At 41.1% G+C, this 12607-nt stretch overlaps 1 protein-coding gene across 1 annotated transcript; it reads right to left on the bottom strand.

The window, feature by feature from the left end:
* Positions 1-1202: 1202 nt before the first annotated feature.
* On the bottom strand, positions 1203-7155 carry LOC135226240 (uncharacterized). Its single transcript, XM_064265683.1, has 6 exons — positions 6856-7155; positions 4498-4637; positions 3684-4023; positions 3204-3420; positions 2322-2457; positions 1203-1491 (listed from the first exon to the last, which is right to left on the bottom strand). The coding sequence occupies exons 1-6, from the start codon at positions 7153-7155 to the stop codon at positions 1329-1331; spliced, it is 1296 nt and encodes a 431-aa protein (XP_064121753.1). The 3' UTR covers positions 1203-1328.
* Between the last annotated feature and the right edge of the window lie 5452 nt (positions 7156-12607).

Below are 12607 nucleotides of genomic sequence, written 5' to 3' on the forward strand. Positions count from 1 at the left end.
ATGAGAATCTGTGATCTTTATCAAATGATAATTTTCAGATTTACCAAATGAGAATCTGTAATCTTTATCAAATGATAATTTCCAGGTTTATCAAATGAGAATCTGTAATCTTTATCAAATGAAAATCTTCATCGTTTATGAAATAACACTCAAATCTGAATCAAATGAGAATGTATTATTTACCAAACGACTTGCCTGATAAAAACGATAAAATCCTTCCATTTGATGGACTGAGAATGGAATATTGTATTCCAGCCAAGAATCATGTAATCGACTTTGGATTTCCCTTTTTCACCTTTTTTATTTTGCTTTCAAATTTATAATGTCTCATTGGCCAAATGAATAAAATTGCATAGAGTTTATTACGTCCTTTTAATGCACCTCTGGTGATAAGGAATTACATTTAACTTAGGAGTTCAACACTATGAGGTTTTCTGTACAAATTTCAGATAATCCCGTATGCAAGGGGGTGCATGGAGGGTATTATATAAACGTAGAAACGTACACACACGACAACAAACACAAACACGAGCACACACACACACATACACACACACACACACACACACACACACACACATATATATATATATATATATATATATATATATTATATATATATATATATATATATATATGCAGAAGCTAGGTACTATGTCGTACCTCTCAGTAAATGGGGATATAATCCACAATGATGTAAAATCCTTATGTAATTATATAAAATATATATATATACTACACACACATATATGTGTTTATATATATATATATATATATATATATATATATATATAATATATACGTGTAGATATTACATATATAAATTTCAATGAACGAGTATAAAGAAGCTCTAAATGATATTAATCTTATTCACAACAAGCCTTTTTGGAATAACGTTGCTGGCCCATGCTTTGCTCTATAAATCTAAGATTCACCACAGCCGAATAACCGCCAAGAACGAAATCACTTCTTCGGTCATCAGGAGTTCAGTGGGTTCCCAAATACCAGACACAAGTCGTTTCCCTATCGTGGGACTGATCTCGGGACTTTCGCAGGTAAGGCTAAGGCAATGGCCCCAAGCTTCCCCATCTCTTCATCCCCCTCCCCACTCCATAGCCCCTCCCACTGCCACCCACCCACACACAATATAAATGAATGTGTGTAGACAGTATGTATGTATGTAAATAAACAATGAGGGAACCATTAACTTGCCAAGGAGCTCTTATACCTGTGTAATGAGAGACTTCAGACTAAAGGTTCTAGATCAACCAGTCCTCCTCCTCCTCCTCCTCCTCCTCCTCCTCCTCCTCCTCCTGCAGGAATCCTCTTCAGGAAATCCTTCTAGGGAGATAGTCGTCAAGATTGATCGTGTATTCAGGTGGTCTTGCAGCGAACGCTCTCGTGTGGATTCCCGAGTCATTGCGAATGAAGATGTAGTCTATCGGTGTATGAAGTCCCATCGTGTAGAGACTGTAACCTTTTGACAGAAACCTGCAAAAAAAAAAAAAAAAAAAAAAAAAAAAAAAGAGATTAGAAACGACTGCATTTAGACGCGCATGCCTGCAAGTCCATGACATTTGCTTCTAAATAATTATAAAATTATCTTCATTTAGTATCTCTATTTTTCCATGAATCATGCTGATAGACAAGCAATCCAAATTCCGCGTTGCATATAGCATTAGAACCCGATTATCGCTAATGTTTATGTTCACTGATGAGTTCTCTTACAACTAGTTTAAAATTTCTTCATCATTATCTAAAACTTTTTTCATTACCATCTATCGATACAGGCTAATCCAGGCATGCTATTGACGATGAAAAATTTACATATTTCAAATTGATCAATTCAAAGTCAATGCTAAACTTACAATGATTGTGAAAATCTTACAGAATATGGAAACATTGTAGTGGCAATTAAAACTCACGATTATGAATAACATCGTGAAAAATTCAAAATAACTATGAAAACTTGCAGTGATGGAAAACTTATAATAAGAAACACAGCGATATGAGTAAAATTTAACATGCTGGAAATAAACCCTCTTTTAAACATGTTTTATTAAAAGTAATTACTGCCTCAGCTGGGTTAATTTTATGAAGGTTCTTCTCTATTTTTCTAATTATTGTTTTCTCATTGTTGCTTAAACTGGCGAGCAACGCACCAGTTTAAGCAACAATGAGAAAACAATAATAAGAGAAAATAGAGAACCTCTATAAAATAAACGCAGCTGAGGCAGCAATAACTTTTAATAAAATTCAACATAATAATGACTTTGGAAAACGTCAAAAACTACAAAACTGAAACTCTTGGCTACTCTTACCAGTATATAAAGTCGAAGTCCGGACGGTCCGCCTGAAGTAGCTCCACTTCAGGATGTCTGTGTTCCACAATCCACACATCCACCGTCACCAGGACTTTCGAATCGTAGAAGGAACTGAGGACGTCTCTTTCCATCTCTGTAAAGCAGGATTTCTTTGAAGGATTGGTCGATTTACGAAACACCGGGACACGTCCAGCCATACAGCACTTCATAGAGAAACCAGGAAGCTGGATTGATTGGTTGGACAGCAAAATAAAGCGACCCACAAAAGAAAGATGAAAAGCAAGTATCAAAGGGCAGAGATGAGAGATAACCTCACAGTTGCACTGAGGAGTGATAGTGAAAGAGGTTGGACACCAAGATCGAAGAAAGGAAGCGGGAATGGAGGTAAAGTAAAAGGATAAAAACTGGGTGCATCTAGGGGCAGAGGGAACGCTGCGGAAAACCTTTCGTAATGCCTACAGTGTATCACGTGAGGTGCACTGATGACGCTGTCCCATACGGGGTAGTATAACTATGGTCGGAAACGTTTAGACCAAAAAAAATAAATAAATAAAACCCTTAAATGATTAACTTTCAGTTTTTTTAACAGTCATCTGGATAAGGAATTGTTATAAATAAAAAAAGAAATTGCGATTCAGACAGGAATGTCAGCATTGACTATTAAAAGGCAAGAAAGCAAGCAGTGGGCTTCAGTGAGGCCCGAATAACCAGTTGAAAAATTAACCACACCTAAACTCAAGAGCGCTGGAAAGTCATGGTACCATAGGTATCACTGGATTACTAAAACTTACAACAGACCCAAGGACTCTAGTGGAAGCGACGAAGGACCACAAGGAAGGTTGAAGACCTAATGGTGTGAATAAGTGAATATTTACATACCTTCCACATCCAGGGATATCATGGTGACGTTTGTGGCATTGATTGACAGAAGAAGAGTCTGCAGGGGCAGGCACTGAGATGTCTGGTAGGTGGGGAATCCGTGCCCCATCCTCTCCTTCAGATCCTTGGCGTCTGTGAGGGCATTGTATCCTCTCATAGTCAAGCTGTCCACGTCTTTCGTTAAGGCTTCGTGGTTGACGAATTTCACCAGCGTTGCCTGGAACAAAGGAGGTAAGAGGTCAATGCCAATCTTACTCAGCTCATTATAAAAATGGAGGCTTAAGAGACCGAGCGATATTGAGACTTGACGTTCATGCCATGTAATGTATCATATTTTATAGATAATTTTTACAGCCCAAGCTATCTAGCGCAAGAGGCACAGTTAACAGTAAAAACAGTTTACCAGGAATATTGAAAAGGCTAGAGAGAGAGAGAGAGAGAGAGAGAGAGAGAGAGAGAGAGTTTTTTTTTTAGACTCACTTGGTGTGGGTAAGGCTTTGTGGCGAGACAAGCACTAGACGTCCACGCTTTTCTATTCTTCTTCCTGAGGCGCGCGTACATCTCTTCGTCGACCTCCACCAGGAGACCCTTCCAGCCCTTCTCGAGCTCCAACTGCAAGGAGTTCGAGATATACTCCCCGTCAAGGGCGCCAGCCTCGACGAAGAACCCCGGAGGCTCGTCCTTGAACAGGTGTCGAATGGTTGTATCCAGGTACAACCAACTGATTGCCGAGATCCTGTAGATGTTATAGCCCATGGAGCTGTTTTTCCCATTGAGGAGTTCCAGGTTGTAGGGTTCTTTGCTTGGAGGCTCCAGGTACCTGGAATAAAAGTAAATTGTATATCTGTAAATGAGTTCATTGGAGTCTTTACCTCGAGGTACAGGTAAAAGCATTAAAGGTAATATGAGTGCATAGGTTCAGGTACCTGCAGTGGAAGTAATGTGTGTATAACTGTAAATGAGTGCATTGTCTTCTTTACCTGGAGGCTCCAGGTGCCTGCAATAAAGGTGTATATATAGATGCTGTATGATATATGCATAAAGCTACAAATGTCCTTGAATATCAAATTCGTTCTACTCCGGAATTAATATATTTTCATGAATGTTAAACCACCGGACTCGTATACCAATAATAAATAACAAATACGATCAGGGTAACTTGTGCATACGTAATTACTAACGAACAAATAAAGAAATGACAGCAGCATAAACTTAAAAAAAAAAAAAGACGGCCATGTGAGGAATCGTCCAAACATCCCGAAGGATGTATCGAAAGAATCCTGCTATTACCAACCTCTCTCGGGCGTGCCGAAGGAGCCAAGGATCGTCAGGGGCTATAGGTCCTGCCATCTGACACAATAAATCTTGATCCCACTGGGTGCTGGCGTCCACATGACCCCTGCTTGCTAGGAACACTGGGAATGTCGCAAGGCCCTACGGTTGTGAAAATAAGGGGAATAAAGATTATTATTATTATTATTATTTATTATTATTATTATTATTATTATTATTATTATTATTATTATTATTATTATTATTATTATTATTATTATTATTATTATCATTGGAAGAAAACCCTCTTTTAAACAAATTCTGTTGAGTAAAATGGCCGAATTCAGCGAATGAACCTCATATATTATAAAATTAATTCTCTGAATTCTCTAAATTATTCATCATCATTATTATTATTATTATTATTATTATTATTATTATTATTATTATTATTATTATTATTATTATTATTATTATTATTATTATTATTATTATTATTCAGAATATGAATCCCATTCATATGGAACAAGTCTACAGAGGTCATTGACTTGGAATTCAAGCTTCCAAAGAATATGGTGCTCATTAAGAAGTAAAAGATGTAAGAGAAGGTCAAGGAAAATACAGAGAGAAGAAATCTCATTTTCTTTTAGTATTATGATGTCTACTACTATTGATACTTCTACCAATTCTCATAGTATCTACAATAGTGGCAGTGATTAGAAAATGATAGTAATATCGATGAAGCAACCCGCTGATTCTAGAGAGTTTATAGAGTAGTAACAACGCAAGATGAATGATAGTATACTGTTACTATTTACAATGAAAGTAAATTAAGGTGCGTGACCTTTATGCAATCCTTGAGGGATTCAGAATTCCTTGACCTTGCCTTGATCAACCTCTCAAGGTATAGAGATGATTCTACCAGCATCAACAGTTCGGTGACTGTTTTTATGAGGAGGATAAAAATAAAAACGCTGCAAAAATCGTTAACTTCTAAGCCATAAAATAAACTGTGATGAAATACTTTTAAATTTCCATAAAAATAAATTGTTTTGAATCACTTTCATGCCTGTAGTGTTGCCTGTGTTACTGTTTCTGGAGAAAAAGATGTACAGGGCAGAGGAAGATGGAGAAGGCTGACTAGAAACAACGACCCCATATAGAAATGGGAAAAGCTAAAGGCAAAGAAGAAGAAGAAGAAGAAGAAGAAGAAAAGAAGAAGAAGAAGAAGAAGAAGAAAGCTATTGTTTCTGGATGGAAATATTCGTCTGCTTGCTGGCTTATCTTCAGTTATTAATTATTTATTATTTTTCCTCTTTTAATGTTTTTTTATCATATCTTTGCACTTTGGCGCGTTAAGAACCATACAATTGCAAAGCCAGAAGCAATGTCAAGCGTTCAGTAATTCTATTCAGGGGAAGCTTATTTTTTTATGTCACTTAATACCTTGCAATACACAGCACTTCGATCAATTGTCTTTACCATGTTTTTATAGTCTGTATGCTTCCGTCTATTTCAACCACTGTACAGTAAAACATGTTTGACAACACAGATATCCTTTTTACAAAACAGGGAATACACAGTTTTACAAAGAACTGAATGATAATGCACTTACTGCAATCACAATAACACATGTGACGAGGAATCTAAGGTGGCTGCGACCGTTCCAGCTCAAGGGACCCATCTTCACTGAGGATGAGAGAGAGAGAGAGAGAGAGAGAGAGAGAGAGAGAGAGAGAGAGAGAGAGAGAGAGAGACGTCGCGTCGGCTTACGTAAAGGAAAAGAAATGTACTCAGTACTCAAGTAGTAGTGCTTCTTATTCTGTTCCATTTTCTCGTTTTTTTTTTATGATCTATCTATCTATCTATCTATCTATCTATCTATCTATCTATCTATATATACACGTACACATGCACACTACATTTTTCTGGCGATTTTCCTTCATGTTCAACCCCTTTCTGGGAACTTAACCGCTTACCAGGAAAATCACTGCGCTCGTCTTTGTTATTTTTATAAGTTTTTCCTGGTGGCCTTCGTGTCACAAGGAAAATAAGATGAAATTTAAGGAAAATCAAGACGAAAAGAAGGGTTACGACTCTGCTCTCTCTCTCTCTCTCTCTCTCTCTAACTTGGAAGATTTAGTGCGCAAAACTGAGGAGATTTTATATAGAGTGAAGATGTATTTTCAAATAAATGGCTTATTGTTGAATGAAAGTAAAACGCAATGTATATTCCTAGGCTCCAGGCAATATCTATCCAAAATCGGGGATAACATCAAAATCAATTTTAATGGGGCCATCATCGAACCTATGGAATCCGTAAAGAATCTTGGAGTGTACTTCGATAAACACATGACATTCGAAAAACATATTGACGAACTGGACAGAAAAGCAGGCCCGGTACTGCGGGCAGGCAGGCGGGCTGGAAGGTTGCAGGCCCGGTGCAGGCAGGCGGGCGGGCCAGAAGGTCTGCCAAGCAGGTGCGGGCAGGCGGGCAAGCCAGATGGTCTGCCAAGCATGCCCGGTGCGGGCAGGCCAGAAGGTCAGCTAAGCAGGCAGGCAGGCGGGCCAGAAGGTCTGCCAAGCAGGCCTGGTGCAGGCAGGCGGGCGGGCCAGAAGGTCTTCCAAGCAGGCATGGTGCTAGCAGGCGGGCGGGCCAGAAGGTCTGCCAAGCAGGCATGGTGCTAGCAGGCGGGCGGGCCAGAAGGTCTGCCAAGCAGGCATGGTGCTAGCAGGCGGGCGGGCCAGAAGGTCTGCCAAGCAGGCCTGTTGCTAGCAGGCGGGCGGGCCAGAAGGTTCTTGCCAAGCAGGCCTTGTTGCTAGCAGGCCAGGGCGGGGCCAGAAGGTCTGCAAGCAGGCCTGGTTGCCTTAGCAAGGCGGGCGGGCAGGAATGTCTGCCAAGCAGGCCTGTTGCTACAGCGGGCGGGCCGGAATGGTCTTCCCAGGGCAGCAATGGTGGCTAGCAGCGGCGTGCCAAAGGTCTTCCCCAAGCAGGCATGGTGCTAGCAGGCGGGCGGGCCAGAAGGTTCTGCCAAAGCCAGGCCTGGTGCTAGCAAGGCGTGGGCGGGCACCAGAAGGTCTTCCAAGCAGGCCTGGTGCTAGCAGGCGGGCGGGCCAGAAGGTCTGCCAAGCAGGCCTGGTGCTAGCAGGCGGGCGGGCCAGAAGGTCTGCCAAGCAGGCATGGTGCTAGCAGGGGAGGGCGGGCGGGGGGCCAGAAGGTCTGCCAAGCAGGCATGGTGCTAGCAGGCGGGCGGGCCAGAAGGTCTGCCAAGCAGGCATGGTGCTAGCAGGCGGGCGGGCCAGAAGGTCTTCCAAGCAGGCATGGTGCTAGCAGGCGGGCGGGCCAGAAGGTCTGCCAAGCAGGCCTGGTGCTAGCAGGCGGGCGGGCCAGAAGGTCTGCCAAGCAGGCCTGTTGCTAGCAGGCGGGCGGGCCAGAAGTCGGGGCCAAGGCAGGCAAGGCTACAGGCGGGCGCCAGAAGGGTTCTTTCCAAGCAGGCATGGTGCTAGCAAGGCGGGGCGGGCCAGAAGGTCTGCCAAGCAGGCCTGGTTGCTAGCAGGCGGGCGGGCCAGAAGGTCTGCCAAGCAGGCATGGTGCTAGCAGGCGGGCGGGCCAGAAGGTCTGCCAAGCAGGCATGGTGCTAGCAGGCGGGCGGGCCAGGAAGAAGGGTCGGCCAAGCAGGCCTGGTGCTAGCAGGCGGGGGGGCGAGGTCTGCCAAAGGGGGGGGGGGGGGGCAGGCATGGTGCAGCAAGGCAGGGCGGGCCAGAAAGGTCTTGCCAAGCAGGCCATGGTGCTAGCAGGCAGGGCGGGCCAGAAGGTTCTGCCAAGCAGGCCTGTGCTAGCAGGCGGGCGGGCCAAGAAGGTCTCCAAGCCAGGCAATGGTGCTATCAGAAGGGCGGGCAGAGGTCTCCAAAGCAGGCCTGGTGCTAGCCAGGCAGGAAGGGGCCAGAACCGGTCCTGCCAAGGCAGCGGCCTGGTGCTAGAGGTGGGGCGGGCCAGAGGGCTGCCAAGCCAGCAATGGTGCGTAGCAGGCGGGCGGCCAGAAGGTCGCCAAGCAGGCCCGGTGCTAGCAGGCGGGCGTGCCAGAAGGTCTGCCACACAGGCCTGGTGCTGACAGGTGGGTGGGCCAGACGGTCTGCCAAGCAGTCCTGGTGCGGGCAGGCGGGCGAGCCAAGTCTGCCAAGCAGGCTTTGTGCAGGCAGGTGGCGGGCAGAAGGTCTGCCAAGCAGGTGCGGGTAGGCGGGCAAGCCAGAAGGACTGCCAAGCAGCCCCAGTGTGCGCCGGCGGGCAGGCCAGGAGGTCTGTCAAGCTGGCCCGGTGGGGGCAGGCGGGCGGGCCAGAAGGTTTGCCAAGCCGGCGCGGTGCGGGCAGGCGGGCGGGGGCAGATGTGGGTTTGTTTTCCCTTTACCAGAACATCACATCTGCTTCATATATCTTGCACAGGGGTCTAAAGCGTTTGTTTGTGCAAGAGTATCCAAAAAACGCAAAGAATTCGAGAATTTAGAGGGTATTATGGGTATTAAAATTACACACACATACACACACACATCATATATATATATAATATATATATATATATATATATATATATATATATATATATATATATATATATATACGACCCAATGACTTGTTCGAATTTTTTAACTTTGTTAATGTTCTTTGTCTGTTTGTTTATGTTTATTTGGAATTCTTCACCAAAAACCATGTCTCATTTGCTTAGTGATCAAGTCCACAGGGAGGATGGAAGAAAGCTTTAAGCTTTGTATAAATATATTATATCTCGATAAACAAGGATATTACTGTGGATCCCTCTATTGATTTCTTAGAAGCACGATACATTGTTTTTATTTGCATATAATATATATATAGATAATATATATATATATATATATAATACCATTATATATATATATATATATATATATAATATATATATATATATATATATATATATATATATATATATAATGTATATATTCTATATATATATATATATACATATATATAATATATATATATATATATATATATATATATTTATATAATTCTATAGTATATATATATATATATATATGATATAGGGTATATATATTTATATATATATATATATATATATAGCTATATTATATATATATATATATATATAGTACCTGGCTTCTGCATATATATATATACATAGTACCTGGCTTCTGCATATATATATATATATATATATATATATATATATATATATATATATATATATATATATATAATATATGCAGAAGCCAGTACTATGTCGTACCTTTAAGTAAATGGGGATACAATCCACAGTGAAGTTAAAATCCTTCTGTAGTTTAAAAACATAGTATATTCTTGTATGGAATATAGGTTTTCGACAATCAGCTGTGGTCTTGTTCACTAAAAACTGTACAAGAAAATATGTTTTAAACTACAGAGGGATTCTACTTCATTACGGATTGTATCCCCATATATATATATATATATATATATATATATATATATATATAATTATATATATATATATATATATATATATCAATTTTTTTTTCAATTAATGGAAGGTGGTTGCTGATATTTTGTAAATTTTTTTTCTATAAATAATTAACATATTTAATTGTTAATTTTTGCACATAATTCAAAATGTGTGTTTCCAGGAAGTGGGGCAGGGACCCAAGTTGTCATAGATCCCACCAACCACTTTCCCCAACCTGCCCACCTGCCTGCCCCCACCGGGCCGGCTCGGCAGACCTTCTAGCCCGCCCACATGCCCGCACCGGCCGGCTTGGCTGACATCATGGCTCGCCCGCCTGCCCCACCGGGCCGGCTTGCAGACCTTCTAGTCCGCCCACATGCCCGCACAGGGGCCGGGCTCGGTTGACCTCATGGCCAGCCCGCCTGCCCGCACCGGCCCTGCGTTGGCAAGACCTTCTGGCCCGCCTGCCTGTCCGCACCGGGCCGGCTTGGCAGAACCTTCTGCCCGCCTTCCTGCCCGCACCGTGCCTGATTGGCAGACCTTCTGGCCAGCCTGCCTGGCACGTACCGGGCTGGCTTGGCAAGACCTTCTGGCCGCCTGCCTGCCCGCATCGGGCCGGCTTGGCAGACCTTCTGGATATGGTCAATTACTTCTTTTACAGGGTATGGAGAGAGAGAGAGAGAGAGAGAGAGAGAGAGAGAGAGAGTTATGCTACGAAGTACAGAATCATAAAAGTATATATCAATATATTATCATTTCTAAAGTAGTTCTAATTAGCACTACTTAAACTACCAACGAATTAGGCTCTCTATTTTCAAAATATTTCGATTTATATTTTCTTTATTTAACTACAATACTGCATCTTCCGGTGAAGAGATAATAAGCAGTTTTAATTCAAATACATTGTAATTAGGTATTCTATTGTTTTCTCACTCATCACTATAGAAACACATCATTAACGTGAAGGTAAATGAGACGATGAACGTAGAAATGAGCGAAAACCCGAACGAATTGTTAAGACAAAGATGTCCGGCGGTTTCGGGTATGAGTAGTCAACCGCCCAAGCTGACCCAAGCCGGTTGATTATGTTTTCTCTGGGTGACGGTAGGTGGCAGCAATGTGCAGGTTTACATGATTCTATTTCAGCACTAGAAGAAACATTTTTAGTTTTTAGAATTATGGTTAAAGCTGGCATTTTAACCTAATTCTGTCTATATTAAGCCTGAATGAATGTATGGAGTTTATTGGCGGCACATTACATGCAAACATATGGCATATGCATGTCACATAGAACCTGGGAAACATAGGGACCAGGGGAACATACGTAGAACCTCGGAAAAAACAATAGAATTTTTGTAACATTGACACCAATGTATTCTATATGAAAATGTATATAGTTCTTGATTTGTTGTAAACTTGTGTAAGTAATTTATTGAGTAAAAACTTAAATAGGAAAAAGTATATATTCTTTGTAAGTCTGAATTTCAGTTTAAGGACAATTTTCAGTCCAGTTTAACAAAATAATCTATTATCAAATAATTGTTAGAAATAAGCTAACCATTATTATTATTTTTTTTTTTTTATAAATGAAAGATTCGTCTGTTGTTATAATCAGTCCAATGAATTTGCTTCTTATCTGTCTAATTAAATATTACCTTATTTTTCATGTATTTCTTTTTATATATCAATAATTTTTTTTAAATTTGAATTTGTTAAATTACACACAGGAATCAAAATAAATCCTAAAGTGTCAAGGAAACGGATAAAAATGTACAAACTCGCAAGGATGTCGCATCTTTCGTATGTAGAAATACTGGGAAGCACAGTTTCACTTATCCTTGGGCAAACATAGTCAGACAGCAGTGTTGCCATTTCCGCGGGTTTCACGCTAAATATGATATTTGTTTTTTGTGGTTTGGCTAGAGAGTTTTAAGTTTAATTAACAGCTAGTCCAGTAATTTGGGAGTTTCTAATGCCCTATTTGGTATATTTCTGGGGAATTTAACTTTGTAATTCTTAAGTAATAAACATGTGCAACTCCATAATAAGGAATGCCTTTATTTTTTCGTTAACTGTATCACTGCTTTCTGCCATTTGACTTGAACCTATAAAATGTCACTGCAACATATACGATCAATAGTGGCGCGGAACTGTTGTTGCTTCAGCATTCCTAAATATGCGATTTTATCGAGACCTGGAAATCAGTTGCTCCCTCCATATTTTTGTGTCATAACTTGACCTATTGTGCCATAAGAAGCCACAGTGCTATAGCATACATTACAAAATGAGTGGATGGAAGACTGTCAGTTAAAAGATTGTTAACAGAATAGGAGACATCTCGGGATGCGAGTGTCGTTAAGTGCAAACTCTGTCGTTTGATATTAGCCCCTAAAGATTCATGCAGATGAAATAAAATTAGGAAATGCCCAAGTCTTTCAAAGATAGATTTGGCTTGTTTTTTGTAGCCGCACATGCGCAAGTTGCACAAACATGAAATGACTTTATGCATTACCGTATGTATTATTCCATAACTCCAAGTTGTGTACCATTCCTATGGTAATGAACGTTAGATTTACGTAGGTATAAAAATCCAAATATGGTAGATTTAGTATGTGTATTGAATTTAACCAATTAAGGAGAATGTCTATATTCACT

Source organism: Macrobrachium nipponense, chromosome 14 (genome assembly GCF_015104395.2).
Source record: "Macrobrachium nipponense isolate FS-2020 chromosome 14, ASM1510439v2, whole genome shotgun sequence".
NCBI classification, from domain to species: Eukaryota; Metazoa; Arthropoda; class Malacostraca; order Decapoda; family Palaemonidae; genus Macrobrachium; species Macrobrachium nipponense.

What these genes read in the sequence shown, in the direction of transcription:
- LOC135226240 (XM_064265683.1), bottom strand. Translation starts at nt 7,155, where the DNA reads ATGCCTGCTTGGCAGACCTTCTGGCCCGCCCGCCTGCTAGCACCATGC. An exon ending in GATATCCCTGGATGTGGAAG is followed by an intron (nt 2,458 to 3,203) that starts GTATGTAAATAT and finishes CCTGCTTTACAG; the next exon opens with AGATGGAAAGAGACGTCCTC. An exon ending in GACTTCGACTTTATATACTG is followed by an intron (nt 1,492 to 2,321) that starts GTAAGAGTAGCC and finishes TTTTTTTTGCAG; the next exon opens with GTTTCTGTCAAAAGGTTACA.